At 44.4% G+C, this 18,247-nt stretch overlaps 1 protein-coding gene across 1 annotated transcript in view; it reads right to left on the bottom strand.

The window, feature by feature from the left end:
- Positions 1 to 1,009: 1,009 nt before the first annotated feature.
- The window catches only part of AIR9 (Outer arm dynein light chain 1 protein), a 62,811-nt gene continuing 45,573 nt past the window's right edge, over positions 1,010 to 18,247 (bottom strand). The window contains exons 19-37 of the mRNA XM_086489239.1: positions 10,170 to 10,297; positions 9,928 to 10,096; positions 9,716 to 9,834; positions 9,467 to 9,635; positions 9,253 to 9,337; positions 9,076 to 9,149; positions 8,865 to 8,984; positions 8,594 to 8,771; positions 8,395 to 8,516; positions 8,064 to 8,271; positions 3,373 to 3,446; positions 3,139 to 3,277; positions 2,866 to 3,044; positions 2,617 to 2,772; positions 2,364 to 2,495; positions 2,208 to 2,266; positions 2,102 to 2,134; positions 1,886 to 2,026; positions 1,010 to 1,465 (exon numbers count right to left, since the gene is read on the bottom strand). Coding sequence (XP_086345365.1) covers positions 1,295 to 1,465; positions 1,886 to 2,026; positions 2,102 to 2,134; positions 2,208 to 2,266; positions 2,364 to 2,495; positions 2,617 to 2,772; positions 2,866 to 3,044; positions 3,139 to 3,277; positions 3,373 to 3,446; positions 8,064 to 8,271; positions 8,395 to 8,516; positions 8,594 to 8,771; positions 8,865 to 8,984; positions 9,076 to 9,149; positions 9,253 to 9,337; positions 9,467 to 9,635; positions 9,716 to 9,834; positions 9,928 to 10,096; positions 10,170 to 10,297 — 2,456 coding nt within the window. The 3' untranslated portion in view covers positions 1,010 to 1,294. The remainder of the gene's footprint in view (positions 1,466 to 1,885; positions 2,027 to 2,101; positions 2,135 to 2,207; positions 2,267 to 2,363; positions 2,496 to 2,616; positions 2,773 to 2,865; positions 3,045 to 3,138; positions 3,278 to 3,372; positions 3,447 to 8,063; positions 8,272 to 8,394; positions 8,517 to 8,593; positions 8,772 to 8,864; positions 8,985 to 9,075; positions 9,150 to 9,252; positions 9,338 to 9,466; positions 9,636 to 9,715; positions 9,835 to 9,927; positions 10,097 to 10,169; positions 10,298 to 18,247) is intronic.

Genomic DNA, 18,247 nt, shown 5'->3' with positions numbered 1-18,247 from the left:
TCTCGAGCAAAAGCTCATGATACCTACCTAGGTACGATTGGAGGCACGAGACCGCCGGCCCAGTGGGGGGGACAGTGGTCCCCTGCCCTCAATCGTTCTAGCTAGGTATGCCGTATGCGGTGCCTCTCGAGCAGAACCTGATGATGTTATGCATTGTATGAAAAACATTGAGAAAGACTCCGTTTTCCTACATGAGAAATTTTCTAAATCTTCTGAGCACCAAAGCAACCCACCATCCTCACTTTCAAGATATCAACAGCAGAATAACTTCACCTTTAAACCAAACATCTCTCTCGCCATGATCCATTCGATGGACACAAGAACTGGAGCAGGAACTTCTGAACGTTGGACCCAATGCTGAAGCAAACCCAAAAGTCCCAAGGTAGAGCCAAATTCAAACAGTTAATTTTTGTTTCTTAAAGAACTAGCTCTCTCGCTCTCTCTCTCTGCATTCAGATCCGACCAAAATGTTGTTAGCCTATCCAAGTCACCATCTTGGAGACGCTCTTTCCCATGGCATGTAGAGATGATCTCGTGAAGGCCCCTTTTCAATTCATAGCTTAAAATTGTGTCCATCTGAAAGAAGTATTGAATTATTTTCTACATTCCTGTTTTGCTTGCTAGATCATGTATATTCACCAGCAAAGGCACAACATCAATCAAACTTAGTAGAAAGGCGCGACCTTAACCAAGCAATGGGACAGATTGCCATGGCCCATGTAAGGCGAGATCGGATGGAACGGAGTAGAGGCTAAGAAAAGGAGAGAGTAAACTCAACAATCACACGCACCAAGAGGCTTGCAATCTCTTTTAGTGTACAAATCACAATGCCTCTGGTGTATACCCAGCTTACTCATGTGAGAGACGAGTCCAAGGGTTCACAAGGAAGCATGCATTTTTATCCATATGTTCACCGTCAACCAAACACTGCATCATGCTTCTGGCACAAATGTTGAGTTTACACGCCAACAAGCCCACCAACTCAGAAACAGGAGCCATACGCAACACATCACAAAAAAGCCTCTTCCATTGCAAAAATTTTAGTGCTTACAAAGCCACACAGCTTGTAGACTCTCTATTTGTGTACATAAAATACAAGCCCCATATTGCCCGCCGGCTGTGATTGAAGACACTAAAGGGCGCTCTCTCTCCTTGTGGAAAACTGACCAGGGGAAAAGAGGGCCAATCTTTCTATGTGAAGGGCCAATACTCTTTTCTATGGACAACCCTTTAAAGGGTAGTAAAATCATAATTATACAAACCAAGAACTAAGGGTATATGGTAATCTTCAAGGTCACATCTTCAAAAGCAAATTAAGGGGAGTACTATTAAACCTCTGAGCTAATCCTCTGATGACAAGGACGATCACATCCCGGAGATGCCGATTCTGCACCATCAAATCAACCTCATTGTCACTATCAATAACTATCTTGAACCGGTGAGGATCATTTCGGAAGACCTCCATCTGCAGAGTTTAAAGGTGCTCCACATTAGCAACAAAAAACATTGTATTACAGCAACGAGTATGCTTGTCGATGTATGCAACTAACAGTCAATCATCACAGATAAGGGACTTCCTGGCAGGATTGATCTCATACAAGACCTCATACCCTTCAGAAAAGCCATACAAAATGTATATCTCCAGCAGTATGCCTTTGCTCTAGAAGTCTCCCAAACATGGGCTATGAACCACAAACTACAAAACAAACAAATGCGGTGCAAGTGTTCTTGAATCTTGGTGAGAGTAAACAGGCAAGCTGCAAACATATTACCAACATCACGGAGATGTCACAGCGATTTATGTCCATAAGACCATCAACCTTCCCATAAAATTACATCCAATGTTTGTCATGCTTGCTGACTCTGAGACTGGTAAATTACTCACATGAAAAGGAGGCGCATATGTGCCTCGAATCTCTGTGCTCGGAAATGATGTCTTTGAACCTGGCTTCATCACCTTTACTCTCTTCCTGTTCACATCCAGGACTCTCCTTTCCAAGTTCCCTAGCCCCTGTTGATGTGTCACCTATAGACGAAATTTGCAATTAAGACAATCCCTGTCACCCAAATGGAGGCTAGACACATGGCTACAACACTATACCTTTAATGGAGATCGATCACGATCCCGCAAGGCCTGCAAACAAATCCTTAATGAGTTTGACAAGAAATTGACTACAATCTTGCTCTCTAACACTGAATATACCTACCTCAAACTTCACAACACCCAACTCTATCTTTTGTTTCACCTCCTTCGCAATCTCCGGATCTGAAGCAAACCAACGCATTCACACAAGAAGACAAAAAACTGCTGTAGAGAAGCGATACAAAGATCAACTATGGAATCACAAAAATGTCATGCTCACCAACTGCTATGGGCTCCGTAGAAGATGAGACTGGAGCACCTTCAGTGCCATCCTCACGAACGGGAGTGTAAACAGCTACAAGTCTATAGGCAACATCATCCACATTGGCCTCATAAGTTCGGCCCACTTCACCTATCAATACAGGCAATAAAACAGTAAACCTGTAAGAATCAGCTTTTTGACAACTAAAATATTAATGTCCTCTGAGCCAAGATAGCTAATCCCAGAAACACAAAGTTGAACACCAACTTACCAGCTATAGGAATAAGGTCAGGGGAGCCAGCCATAGCCCTGAACCATTGTATTGTGCTTTGTCCTTCTTTGCCTCCACTATAGAATCCCCTAACAGTGTATGTATTTGTGTGATAACCTTGACCTTCAATTTCTAGTTTGGTCACCTTTGGCATTCCTGTCATAATTAACCAGTCATAGAACGAGTCATTTCTGCACACTCCTTAAAAATTGTGACTATAGTTGGGGCCTATGGCCTTAAATGGCTTGCCTGGAGCTATAATTGCAGAAAGGACTGTGGCAGGAGTGGATGATCTATCGAACACATCAGTGACAATGCATTCACAATGAATGTAGTGTCCAATATCTTCAGTACGAATTTTGTAGGAGCAACCTCGCGAAGGCAGCAACTCAAACGAATCCATAGTACCAGGGGCAGTTGAACGCGACCTAATCAAAAAGCATAACCCAAACACAAAATTTGGTTAAAAAGGAAAACGCTGGTTCTTTTGAATAATTAACAAACAGAAAATGTGAAGATTACCAATGATATCTAACTTCCTTTTTGTACTTTTCCCAGACATGTTGCTGCTTTTCACTCTTCGGCATGACTTCCAAAGCAGTTAAGACTTCTCCCTCAACAGCTTTTCCAGTCAGCACAAGCTTTTGTATTCTCGGAATTTCTGCAAAGAATGTTATTACCCCGACTCAGAAAGTTTTTATTTTCAAGAAAAATTCAATACACTAGCTTCAGACACAGAACAACGTAGGTGTTCACCAGGTAAAATCTTGTAGGTCGGATCTGATGTGACGAGTTTTCCAAAGACCCCATCTTGGCGGACAGGAGTGTACCTGACGTTTGTCATATAGGTTGGTATAAAATTAAACTTCCTAAAAACGCATAGACAGTACTAGCATATTGAAAGAAACATATCTGTTCTCTCTCACTACTAGCATAATAAAACAAACATGCCTGTCCTCTCTCTGCGTATTCTTGCGCACAAGAGTTGTTTTATAAATGAAAATACCATAAAGTGCTATTACAGGTGAAATTCAGCTCTCAAGGGATGTTTAATCAGCTGGAACTCAAAGCAGAATATTGAGAAATGAGCAGGTAAATCCCCCAGAACGATGAAAGTATATTACTCGCTAGATTTCACTACAGAGCCAAGTTTAAATCCCATTCCATCTAATTGCTGCCCCAACTCCATGAAGAGACTTTTCCAATAACCTCTTGGACACAGCAGTGATCACCTCTATTTGTACGAGAAATCTTGGCTTTTATCCTTTGTATTAAACACAATCATATGGCCAAAATACAAGATATCTGCAGGAAACCCCAGCATCATTGAGTGACTACCACATGGTGGAAACTGTTAAGAAATTCACATCCTGTCCAGAGGTGGCTCCAATATTCCACAGAGCAAACAAGGACTGAGGGCTGTTTTGTGGCCGTGCCAAGCCGTATGCGAGCAAGAAGTATCCATGGAGCAAGAAGCCGTCATTGCATTGCAACACTATCTTGGCCAGACTTTGGTCAACATGTTGGGTTACCGTCATGTGCACATGGTAATGTGTGCCACGCACACATGCTTCATCAACTTCCAAAGCCAATTCTGTACATATCTCTGGATAAGAGTGTCTAGAATCCTAGGAGGATTAGTACCGGCAATTTTGTGAGCCTGTTCGCAAGACTTGCATGTCCGTACGAGTCCATTAGATAAGGTTTTCCACTTTTCGAACCCTATTGCATAGACGGTTTGTACAAGCGACTTGACAGATGTTCTGACACTATGGTCAACATCTCGCATGAAGTGCATGTGGTTTTGGTTAGATGGTTCCAATGAGCCATTCCCCGCCTCAATTGGATTCCCACGTTGGCAGATGTGCGATGTTTCACCCAAAAACTTTGCCTAGTCATTCAAATGATATATTTTTAAACTTTGCCTTCTAAGTTTGCCCTACCTAAGTCCTAAAAAGTTCATAAACAATATTTTGCCCTATAAAGACAGCATATCAGCCAGCGCTAGAATTCAGCCCTAGCATTTTGCATCTGTAGTCAGCCTTGGCATTTTGGTCCTTCACTGCGAGAAAGTGCCCAGATCACCAAATCTGCCCAACGTTTTCAGTTGTCAGCCTCTCTCCTCGCCGGAATTGTGGTGGGTCTGCTAACACTACCTTCCCCGCTGCAGCCCGGACCTTCGGCAGCCCATTGAGCCTCTCCTCAGCCATTCCCTCCCCGAATAGAGTGCTCCCATTGCTATACATTATCGGCTCCATCATCATCTCCGTTTTCGGGCTTCATGTTGGCACTTACCACGTAGGTGCGCCTGTCATAAAGTGATGATGTGGCATGCTATATTGGAAGAGGAAATGGCCGAGTGGACAAGAGAAACTCAACCGACCAGCTTAAAGAACTTCAGAGCACCACGCGAGGGGCCAAATCCTACAAATCCCCAAAGCTTGAAGTTTGAGGCTGATTTCTGTTAAACGCGTTGACATGCTGACGTGGCAATTCGTACGGATGATTACGTGGCAAGACTATACGGATTTTCTACGATTTGCACTAGAGTTGCCACATAGCAGGCTGTACGGATTTCCACAAATAGTGATGGCTGTTTTGGGCAGATTTCAGCACTAGCATTTGGGAGCAGATGTTTTTGGGATGTAGTGCTTTTGAATCTGATGCTTTTGGGGCTCTGCTTTTAGGCATCCCTTGTAAGTGCACAGCATTTGGACGCAGAGTTTGAGAAAAGAAGATCCTCGAGAGTTGTACTCTGCCGTGAGTAATAATAAAGAAATATCGAAAGGGGCAGGAGTCTTTGGGGCCAATGCATCTGGGCGTGGAACTTCGTCGTGCCGTGTCAACTTTGCTTAATTAGAGAGGGTTTCGGTCCTTTCTCTAGGGTCATGAGTTCTGAGAATCAGAGATATCTTGGGCTATATCTACTTGAGTTACACAAATATAGAGACACTTTACTGGGGAGAGCTAGGAGAGAGACAATCCCAGAGACAGATTAAAGATTTCTTTGCACTAGATATGGGACAGCCAAAAGAGCAGTCACACTCATTCGACCACTACCGACACTCTCATCGACCGAGCACTAGAGCTACAGAGATCCAGACGGCCACGATTGAGGAGAGGGGCTACACAGCATCAACGAAGATTACAACAAAGGATTCGAGCCATACTCTCTCGACATCCAGAGTGCAGACGAGGATGGATTCTAGTAGTAGTAGTATTTTTATTCTAGTCTTTTTTAACCCAGACATGGTATCAGATTCACAATTTTGTAACAGTTTGGTCTCATAGGTCATTTTGGCCTTTTGAAGACGTTAATATAACATTTCATCTCTCTCTCTATCTCTCTCTCTCTCTCTCTCTCTCTCTCTCTCTCACACACACACACACACATAAAGTTCAATGATTTTGCAATTTTTGTTCGAGTGTTGCTGTTGATTTCTTGCTTGGAGTGTCCAAGCCTATAACCGCAACATATTCATTGTTCTACTCTCAGATAGCAGATGTTCTAGGTTGTTGATCCACTCACGCTCTCGTCTCTAGATCCTAGAGAGGGAGACACAAGAGTTGATATGTTCAAAACCTTGTTGGGAAAGGCTCCATGGAAGTTTAATAGCTCCTTTGTTAGCAATGTGTGTTCAAAGGCTATAGGTCTCACATCACTGATAGCTTTACTTTCAATCTTCATGCCCGGGACATAATATACGCTACCATTTTGTAGAAGATTGCACGGGAATATGGTGAATGCATAGCAGAACATATTGTTGATTTGTATATGATTTGCTATCCGAACACTACAATGGCAGCTATCATCAAAAGCCGAGGATGGGATGGAGCAGTAATGAGTTGTTCTCTCATTGTCGGGATACTTTGCAGCTGCCACTCACAACCCTTCATTTGTTTGTTTGGGCCTCTCTTACTATGTCAAACTCTTTGGAATATTGGGCTTACTAAGATGGGGCCCAAGGTCCCTTTTCCATGTGACTTTAAGGTGGCAACCTATCTCCTTAATGGGAGGAATGTATGAGATCTTCACGAAAGCCATTGGTAAGCTATTGCATAAGTCTATTGCATGTCATTCACTCAAAGCAATATAAATTTACAAAAGCCCAATAATTTGCTTAATGTTAATAATGTTCAACTTAGCATGTATTTACTCAAGCCACTAATCAACATCTTATGACGGTTCACTCAAATTCGGAGAAATCCTTGACCATGACCATGACCATCTTAGCTGGTCTTTCATTGTAGAATTGATGCATACTATTCCCAGACTTGGGGTGCCCGAGACTGTGATAATGTCAATCAATTGTTTTCTTGGATCTCTAGCAAGATCAAGGTTAAGTTTGTCTATTGGAAATCATAGGCAATAGCTTGACTAATCATGCTTCCTTCTCTTTTTTTTGAGTCAGTCAACCTATCCCATTCATGCTTTACTCAAGTCACGCAACCCATCCGCTTCATGCTTTGGAAAAAAGATTCCCAAGCCTTGGTCATTGATTACCCTTTGCAAGATTGGAAACTCAAAGGCAAAAAGCCCATTACCAACACTTCCACCGTTTATGTCTATCGGTCTCTTATTGGAAAAAAGCCTTGGGAGGTTGACAAGACCAACAAAGCTTCGTAGGCCAAAAAATTTGTTGCTTGGAGGAGAGATCTATGGTTTCAAGGCTGGCATACTCAACTACCTCTTAAACCAATGGTATTTCTTTGGCAGGCTGTGGTGGGAGGGCTTGCGAATTTGCACCGTTGACATCTTTCCACTTGCATGTGTTCTTCCTCAGCATTTTCATAGAAGATAATCGGCTAGAGAGAAAAAAACACTTTGTAATGCCTAAATCAACACTATAATGTAACGAGAATGGTCAAGCTAAACGCTATTGAAGCTAGAGAGTTTGGGATCATTGCTTTACTACTTGCCAAGAAGGTATGGGCCTTTGTTTGCTGTGTCTAGTTTTATGTAGCTGGTGGATTTCCCCTTGTGACTGGGTTTTGTAATGCTCCCATGCAGGTCATCCTGAACATTTTCAGCTGCTTTTTCACATGCTTTGTTTGAGGGGCTTTTGGCATAGTTGGACCACCAGAAATGCATAGTTTTGATACTGCAAGTAGTGCTCAAAAAGTTGTATTCCGGTTGAGATGAAATTTGCTTTGCAATGTATTTTCACTCATCACTGCTAGGGTCATTTCTGTAGCAAATGCACAAGTTTGGAAGGATGGCATCTTGGCGGCAACATTCATTGCCTGATTCTATAGCACTGTTTTGCCACCTTGATTATGGGCTTCTCATGTTCATGTCCAAGATTGGTCTTCTAGCCTTTGGACATAGCTGTTTGATTGGTCATTTGACCATGTACATGTCCTTTTGATAATCAGTATGATTACACATGACACCAGAGAGAGAGAGAGAGAGAGAGAGAGAGAGAGAGAGAGAGAGACTGCCTTACCCAAAAATCAAAGAACATGTGTAATCATCATTTGTGATGATGTAGCTCTTCGTATTAGCTCCTGTTATCAAACTCCTTGAGCCATCGTCCTTTTGCCTGTACCAGCTCATTTGACTCTCTCCTTCAAATCCTCCATAATAAACGCCCTCTCCAATAAAAGTCCCTGGAGATGCCTCTTTGATTATGACATTGCTAACCGATGGAGGGGCTGAGAAAATTTTAAAAACATTGCTGGTCAGCTGCAAAAATGAGTCCAGGGATAACTACAAGCACTTGCTGCTATCCGTTCCTTGTATAAAAGATGCAATTCAAAGTAAAAAATATTTGGCACCTGCTGCAACCCTGGTATTGCTGCATGCATAGCAAGGTCTTCCTTCTTTTCCATCCTGCCGAGTAGGAATCCATCGGGTAGCCAAAAATGTTCCCACATCTTTGATTGTTGGAATGTATGTGCTGTTAGAGACCAATGTTTAAATAATCAGTTATTTCAATCTTTGATTCAATGTTACTGGAAGATTACAGGGACGCACTTGAAATATCCGAGGATTTCAGCATCATCAGGAAGATTGAACCCTTGCAGTTTCCTATGCAGCCTAAACCACGTGAAGTCACTGTCGCCCTCAATCCCTCCAAAGTAGCCTTTTTCAGGAATCACCTCTATGTCCTCACAGCATTCTGGCATGACCAAATTTAAACCAACAGGATCCGCTGAAAATACGATTCAAGAACAGCGGACATCAGCAAAGGGAGAGGAAAACGGGCATTTTGCATACATGATTGGTTCAAAACTAATAAGATTACCATCTACTACAGTATCAGACACAATAATTTGGGGAGCACCAGTCACACCATCCTTTCGGACAGGTGTGAAAACCAACTTAATACGACAGCCAACGTCTTCCAACATCAAAGTCAAGGTCTCTGAAGAATAAATCAAAATTAATTGGTTAAGTAGTAATATAATTCAAGAAGCAGACAATAGGCTATTAAATGCAAAACCAAAACGCCTTACCTTCAGAACTCAGTATGGTCTCAGATCCATGCATTCCTAAACGAATCCATTCATGCATACAAACTCCCTTTTCCCTGATAATATAGCACTTAATGTCAACATTAAAGCCGTTTATGCCAAGTTCTATCTGGAAGCCTAAGCTTTGTAAACTCTGAAAGAAAGCAAAAAAAAACTTACCCGCCTCTGTAGTCAGCAACAAAGCTCAGGGTCTTCCCTTCTGTGGGCTCACCTTCCAGCCTTAGAAATCTACAAGCTGGTGAAGCTGCACATTCATATTGACATATCTTATGCATAGGTTTATTTTCAAGAGCATGAGCAAAGAGTTTTAAGAAGTGCAGCAGGCCAGAAAAAAGTTTCCATTGCTGTGGAATGAACACAAGCACCAACTTACCGGCTAGAACAGGCCCAATTGGCTCAGAGACTACGACTGGGCCCCTTGCTCCATCAGATCGAACAGGTTCATAGGAAACACAGAGAAATGCATCCAAATCTTCAGTTTGGCACGTGTACCTATCTCCTGTAGCCCCTTTGATCTCCCGTTGTGTTCCATCAGGGCTTGCCTGCATAATCCAGAAACCACCACTTCTGAGGTTACCTGATAGGTACCTTTCTTCACCAAAATTACAAAGTATCAACTCACCCGAAACCACTGAGTTCTTGAAGGGCCCTCCATTCCACCCCAGTAGGTTTTATCCAGCATCATTTCAGCACCCTCGGTGGGATCTCCAATTATCTTCAATGAAAGCAGTTTGGGAGACCCTGTCCACAGTGAGATTGCTCATAAGCTGAATAACAATAAAAAAGGGTAGCTGTTAAAATGAACAATTATCAGCTTTAACTAAAAAAACAAACCTGGCCGTATGCTTTCTTGCCCAAACACAGTTCCAGCCTCTCCAATCACTCCATCGTTCCTCACAGGTATACATTTGAAAGATATAAACTGATTCACAGCTTCCTTTGTGATTTTATACTGAAGAAGCCCTGCTGATTCAGGTATTGGCATCCCAGGATCTCTTTCATTCTTTGAAATACAACCCCGCATCAATACGTGCAATCCTTCTTGACCTAATATGTTTAATTTTGAGCTGCCCTACCTTGTGTAGATACCAGCTGTACTGACTGGAGCCTTCATGACCTCCAACATAACCATAAGATGCCGTGAGCATTTCACCTTCTACACAGTCTCCAGTGATCGATATAAAGCTTAGACTAGGCGGTAGCACTGCCATTGCAAAACATTCGCGGCTCTCTCTCTCTCTCTCTCTCTCTCTCTCTCATCGACCAATCTAGGATCCCATAGTATATATCTTTGTTTTGTACTGTTGTTATTTTGTTACTCTGACCTTGCATCAGATGCACCACCTTGTAACTTTCTGGTCTCATAGGTCACTATGGCCTTTTGAAGACGTTAATATAACATTTCATTTCGTTTCGTTTCGTTTCTCTCTCTCTCTCTCTCTCTCTCTCTCTCTCTCTCTCTCTCTCTCTCTCTCTCTCTCTCTCTCTATATATATATATATATATATATATATTGCCATATGTTACTTTCCTCCCAGTACATCAATGTATGCCGCATCCAGAGGGCAATCGCCTTTCTCTATCCTAGATGATGACATTTGGGAGTTTTCAAGGGATGGTGATATCATTCTCCTAGGGGACTTCAATGCCCGAACGGGTAACTCATAGACAGTCTTCTACGACACCTCAGATGAGGTGCTTCGAGAGCTGGATGCGGGTGAGTTGGGGCTTGACAGATGCTCAGATGACAGAGAGCAAACGGAGTATGGGAGATACCTCATGGAAATGATGACCACACATGGATTAGCCATACTTAATGGCTTATAGCGATTTCCTGGAGCAGCCGGTTTCACATGCTTTCCACATAGACATGGGGCCAGTACAGTAGATTATGTTATGGCACAACCGATCTTTATCCCCTGCATTCAAGATTTCACGGTGGGAGCCAAGCCAATGGGCATAGCAGTAGATCATGCCCTATTGACACTATCCGTTAAATTTCAGTATAGTACAACCCAGACACTAGGAGCCAGGCCACACACCCGCTATACATTTACACCAGAGATTGATTTCGTTTATACAGAGGAGATCTGGGACCATCTATTGGAAGGCACAGCTGGCAGAAATGGTACAGGCCTCTCAGTGGAGGAGTGCACCAATATACTGACTGAGACATTGCATAGGGCTGCATCAGTGGCATATCCACACACTCAGCCGGGTAAGAGACGACATGCTGCGAGCATGCCCCAGAATAGTTGGTATGATGAGGAATGCAGAGAGATGAGGGCACAGCTTCAGAGGGATCTTCTGTTAGGAGTCATCACTTACAAACACTCTCGGATTGCTTTCCGACGCCTTGTGCGACGGAAGAAGCGAGCTTACCTAGCTCAGATGGAGCGAGACTTATATCAGATGTTCTTAAGTAGGGACTCAGGAGAGGCATGGCGGCTCTTCCATGAGCACTCTCCTCCCCCAGTGATTACTTCACCTGATGTGTGGGGCCAATATGCGACATCATTATATACGGTTCCGGGACAGGAACCCCTTCCAGACCCTACCAAGCCTTGCCCAACTACGAGCACTTTCTTTACGCCTGAGATGGTACGAAGGGCCATCGACAGGATGAGGACCGGGAAGGCATATGATCATGACGGTCTAGTAGCGGAGCACTTTATACATGCCAAGGATATGTTGATGGAGGTTCTCGCAGAGTTGTTCAATCGTGCCATGTGTGAGGGATTACCTGAGACCTGGAGGTTGTCTAATATTGTGCCCATCTTCAAGGCTGGTGACCCCTACAGAGCCTGGGAATTACCGCACTATTATGGTTGGACACACATTGGCACGATTGTATGCGTCTATTCTGGAGCAACACCTAGGTAGCTGGGCAGAGGGCGAGGGTGTACGAGCAAAGGGTCAGGCCGGCTTCAGGAGGGGTTTCTCCACTCTTGATGATATTCTGACACTCAGGGCCATCATTGAGGAGGGCAGAGCACATGGGAGACGGATCTATTGTAGCTTTGTGGATTTTCGCAAAGCATTTGACATGGTACCAAGGGCTCGATTGATGCACAGACTGCAAGAGATGGGGGTGCCCATAGAGGTAATTTGGGGGATAATGGCTTTGTACAAATCAGTGGTGGGATATGTACACACTCCAGTAGGGGTATCTGATTTAGTTCACTCTACTATTGGAGTGAAACAAGGTTGCCCATTGTCTCCTACTCTATTCGGTATGTATGTGGATGAGGTGTCTGATTACATTGAAAGAAAGGGTGACAGGGGTGCCCAATTGACAGGGACGTGGATTCCATTGTTGCTTTATGCTGATGATATTGTACTAATATCTGACTCACCAGAAGGTATGCAACGACATCTGGACGCACTACGCAGTTTTGTAGAGGATAGTGGCCTGGGTGTAAACCTAGGTAAAACAAAGGTTATGGTGTTTAACACCACACCGCAATGGGTCAGGAGATCAGTACCTACTTTCAAATATGGTCAGGAGATTGTGGAGTATACAGATGCATACACTTACCTAGGGGTAGTCTTCACGGGGCCGAGTTTTTCTTTGCGAAGAGCAGCAGAGACTAGACTAACTAGAGCCGGTGCGCCTCTCGGAGGAATGGAGAGGATGTGTTCACAAGTTCAGTTCCAAGAACCTAGGACAAAGTTATGGCTCTTTGATACTTTGGTAGCCTCTACTATGTTATATGGGGTGTAAGTTTGGGGACCTTCTATAGGCCAGGATGGGTGGAGGCGTATGGACAAGCCCCTGGTATCTATGATCTCTCGGCTGATTAGAGCCAAGGTTTCTGTACCGCATGATATCATTCGAGCGGAATTAGCTGCCCCCCCTATGGAGATTGAGGCGCTCACAAGATCAGTCTCCTTAGTACACAGTCTATAGGATACTACCAGAGACAGATATGGCAGGGTGGCTCTAGAGTCCTCCAGACAATTAGCTTTTAATGGGGATACATCATGCTGGTATGCTCAGATGACATCATGGTTTCAGACACATGGTTTCACCATGGATAGGTTGCCTCCTTTTCAATACTCTCTTCAGGCACCCTTGAGGTCTCTGACACGGGTAGAGATTAATAGACTCATCCGTCAGGATTTGATCCAGCTGGACACGAGAAGGACATGGATAGAGCCGTTACAAGAGTTGGGCACAAAGATGGCTTTCTATAGAGATCACCTTCTCCACCTCACGGAGGATGGGTTTGTGATTCGACCTAGCTATATGGACACGCATCTTTCGCATGGTTTGCGGTGTGCCATTGGCGAGATACGCACGTCCTCACATCAGCTCGAGATTGAGATTGGCAGATTCAGAAGGAAACCGGCAGATAACAGAATATGCCGCTTATGCCATCTAGAGCCAGAGACAGAAGTACATTACATATGTCATTGCACAGTGTACTATGAGATACGAGGTCGTTTTCACTGTCTATTCAAAGAAGGTTTTGGGCCTCTATCTAGGGTCATGAGTTATGAGGATCAAAGATGTCTTGGGCTTTATCTACTTGAGTTACACAAGCATAGAGGAACCTTACTAAGGAGAGGTGAAGAGAGACATCCCCAGAGACAGATCACAGATTTCTTTACACTAGATATTGTACACCCAGAAGAACAGACAGAGGAGCAACCAGCGATGGTGGAGAGGTCTACCCGCACTACTGGCATTCTCATAGACCGAGCATTGGAGCTAGGGAGATCTAGATGACCCCGAGGGAGGAGAGGAGCTACACAATTTCGAAGGAGGCTACGGCAAAGGATTCAAGCCATACTCTTTCGTCGTCCAGAGTGCAGATGAAGATGGATCTCTACTCCCCTCCCATATTGTCTTCACATTGTACTACTTAGTTTAGGATCCCGCAGTATTTATATTTTGTTTTCCTAGTTTAATTTATTTTGTTAATCTGACTTTGTATCAAATACACCGCATTGTAACTTTCTGGTCTCATAGGTCACTTTGGCCTTTTAAAGACGTTAATATAACATTTCATTTCATTTCATTTCACTCTCTCTCTCTCTCTCTCTCTCTCTCTCTCTCTCTCTCTCTCTCTCTCTCTCTCTCTCTCTCTCTCTCTCTCTCTCTCTCTCTCTCTCTCTCTCTCTCTCTCTGTGTGACTTTGTATCAGATCCACCACCTTGTAACTTTTTGGTCTCATAGGTCACTTTGGCCTCTTGAAGACGTTAATATAACATTTCATTTCATTTCTCTCTCTCTCTCTCTCTCTCTCTCTCTCTCTCTCTCTCTCTCTCTCTCTCTCTCTCTCTCTCTCTCTCTCTCTCTCTCTCTGCAACAGAAGATACGGATCACTCTACCTCGACATGCAAGACGCCCAACCAGAGTACTGACCATGGAGAAGGTTGATGAGATCCGACAGCGACCGATGAGAGAATTCATCTAAACCCACCAACCCCCACCCCACCCCACCCCGGTATCTCGTCTCAATTCCGAATCAACTTCAGATTTATTTCCTCTCTCTTTAGTGTCTTAGTGTTAGTTCTTTGTAACTTTGTAATTTCCGTACTCAGACATGATATCAGATTCACCAATTGTAACTTTTTTGGTCTCATAGGTCATTTTGACCTTTCGAAGACGTTAATATAACATTTCATCTCTCTCTCTCTCTCTCTCTCTCTCTCTCTCTCTCTCTCTCTCTCTCTCTCTCTCTCTCTCTCTCTCTCTCTCTCTCTCTCTCTCTCTCTCTCTCTCTCTCTCTCTCTCTCTCTCTCTCTCTCTCTCTCTTGCTGCCACTGGACACTCGGAGGAGTTACTACCACAGCAGAGCTCGTCGTCTCACACCAGAGGCACACTGATCGACCGAGCGACTGAGCTGGGAAGATCCAGACGCCCACGACTGCGGAGGACTACACACACCGAGAAGGCTGCATCAGAGGATTCGGATCACTTTGGCATGCACGACGCCCGGTCACACTACTAACCATGGAGGAGATTGACGAGATCCGCCAACGACCGATGCTGGATCTCTTGTGATCTAGCTATCCCAGCTAACTGCTTAGTTCACACCTAGTAGTTTAGGATTCCATAGTATTTTATTGTGACATTTGTCATTTCATTTTTGTCATTGTTGTCATCTTGTTACTCTGACTCTGACTTTGTATCCGATCCACCACATTGTAACTTTCTCGTCTCATAGGTCACTTTGGCCTTTTGAAGACGTTAATATAACATTTCATTTCATTTCTCTCTCAGATTGCCCGTATGCAAGAGGTAACTCCGGATATTAGAGCAGCAAGGGAAAAAGGAAAGATTGCTTTTTATCAGAACGGAAGAGTGGTGATATTGGAGCGACGCTCCGCATGACGGTGCAAGACCCATGAGACCACACTCAAAGTTGCTACTTGGAACTATAATGGATCCCTACGCCTACATGTGGGTGCTTTTGAGGATAGTTTCACTGGGAGGGACATCATCTTCTACTCTTAAGACACATCATGCCCCTGGGCAGTCTATGCCACATGTCAACGGATACAGACGGGAGACAACTTGCACATAAGAGACTCGATCAAAGCACAGGACGAGGGTCCAGGGAGGTGGCAGTTTTATTAAGAGAGGAGTTGCAGCCATTGGTACATATAGCTCACAAGGATGAGCAAGCCACGTACATGTGGGTGAGACTAAGGGCAAAGCCGCGCAAATATCTCTACATTGCTATTTGTAACTTTCCTCCGGGTACATCAGTATATGCAACACCCATGGGACAGTCACCCTTTTCTCTTTTGAATGATGACATATGGGAGTTCTCACGGGATGGTGACATCATCATCCTGGGGAACTTTAATGCTAGGACTGCCCAACACCAAACAATATGATGCTTCACAACAAATGTTAGGGGAGCTAGATATTGCAGAGATGGGCCTATCTAGATTATCATAGGATGTGGAGCATACGAAGTATGGACGATACTTGATAGACATGGACATGCTTTCCACACAAACATGGAACCAGCACAGTGGATTATGTCATGGCACAACCGAGCTTTATGTCTAGTATCCAAGACCTCTCAGTTAGACCCATACCTGTTGGGGTGGCAGTAGATCATGCCCTTGTATCAATGACCATCTCTTTCCAGTTTAGTGTTGGCACACATGTCACGGGTAGCAGCCCCTACTCACTACTCCCTCGCATGGGAGATAGACTCTGTCTACATAGACAGGATCTACAGACGCCTTTGCACTCAGGAGCCATGGCGACCTCTGGAGGAGCTTACTACTGTACTGACATAGACTTTGCAGCAACAGAGGCGTACCCACACACCTAGTCTGAGCAAAGACGACGTTCAGGAAGCATGCCCCAAAACAGCTAGTATGATGAGGAGTGCCCGAAGATCAGAGCAAGACTTCAGAGGGAGGTGCTTTTGGGGGACACCACTCACAGATAGTCTCGGATTGCCTTTCGACACATAGTGCGGCGGAAGAAGAGGGCTTTTCTAGCTAGACTAGAGCAAGGTCTTTATCAACTATTCTTCAGTCAGGACTCAGGTGAGGCATGGCGACTCTCTCACGAGCACTACCCCCTCTTGCCATTACTTTTACAGAGGCCTCAAGCCAGTGTGCATCATCTCTATACACAGTTCCTCGACAGACGCCTCTTCCCGCCCCCCCCGAGCCATTCCCACACACGTGTGCTTTTTTCACCGTTGAGATGGTGAAGAAGACCATTGATAGGATGAGGACTAGAAGAGCATATGATCATGATGGCTTAGTGGATGAGCATTTTATACATGCCAAGGATCTGCTCATAGAGCTTCTAGCAATGACGTTCAATCGTGCCATGTGTGCGGGCCTATCTAATAGTTTATCTACTATTATACCCATCTTCAAGTCAAGAGACCCTATGGAGCTTGGGAACTATCGCACTATCATGATCGGACACACATTGGCACAGTTGTACGCATCCATTATTGAGCGACAGTCGAGTAGATGGACAGAGAGGGAGGGCATACACACAACCGAGCAAGGATGGTTCAGGAGAGGTTCTCTACTCTTGACCACATTCTGACACTCAGAGCCATTATTAAGGAGAGCACATCACATGGGAACCAGATCCATTGTAGCTTTGTGGATTTCCACAAAGCATTTGACACAATGCCCAGAGCTAGATTGATGCGGAGACTACAAGAGATGGGAGTACCCATACTGCTAATTTGGGGAATCATGGCATTATACAGGTCAATAGTGAGGCATGTACGCACTCCAGAGCGGCTATCTACATTGGTTCACTCCACTATCAGGGTGAAGCACTCCACTATCAGGGTGAAGCAGGGCTGCCTGCTCTCTCCTACTCCACTTGGTATGTATGTAGATGGGGTTTCTGACTGTATTGAGAGAGATCGTGATAGAGGGGCACAGTTGTCATGGACATGGATTCCACTATTGTTATATGCTTATGACATTGTATTGATCTCCGACTCTCCGGAGGGGATGCAACGTCACTTGGACGCATTGCACATAGGTTTGCCCACAACAATGGTTTGTCTGTCAACCTTGGTAAAACCAAGGTTATGGTGTAAAAAAATACCACCCCACAGTGCATCAAGAGAGCAACACCCACATTCACATATGGCCTCTCGTGGCTTATTAGAGCCAAGGCTTCAGTACCACATGACATTATTCGAGTAGAGCTAGGTGCCGCCGACTAGTGGTTGAGGCACTCACCATATCAATCTCCTTTATACATTGCTTATGGGACCTCCCTAGAGATAGATATGCCCGCCTAGCACTTGAGTCCTCTAGACAATTAGCTATGCAAGGATACAACATGCTGGTATGGAGAGATGACATCATGGTTTCAGACACATGGGTTTAGCATGGTCAAATTGCCCCCCTTCCAATACTCATCGACGGATGCATCCTCTTTGACTCTAACACAGTCCAAGATCACCAGGCTCATCTGCCAAGTCCTGACTCAGCTAGATACCGAGAGGACTTCGTTACAATCGGCGCAAGAACTAGGCACAGAGATGGCTTTCTATAGAGAGCATCTTCTTCAGCTTATTGAGGATGGTTTTGTGACGAGGCCCAGATACATGGACACCCACATCCCTTTGGCATGTTGAGTGACTCCCATGCTCGCCAATTGTGGGATGTAGCAATGTTGAGTTACCTCTCTTCA

Source organism: Adiantum capillus-veneris, chromosome 18 (assembly GCF_014529385.1).
Source record: "Adiantum capillus-veneris isolate H3 chromosome 18, ASM1452938v2, whole genome shotgun sequence".
NCBI lineage: Eukaryota > Viridiplantae > Streptophyta > Polypodiopsida > Polypodiales > Pteridaceae > Adiantum > Adiantum capillus-veneris.
This window is presented reverse-complemented; position numbering and strand designations above follow the sequence as displayed.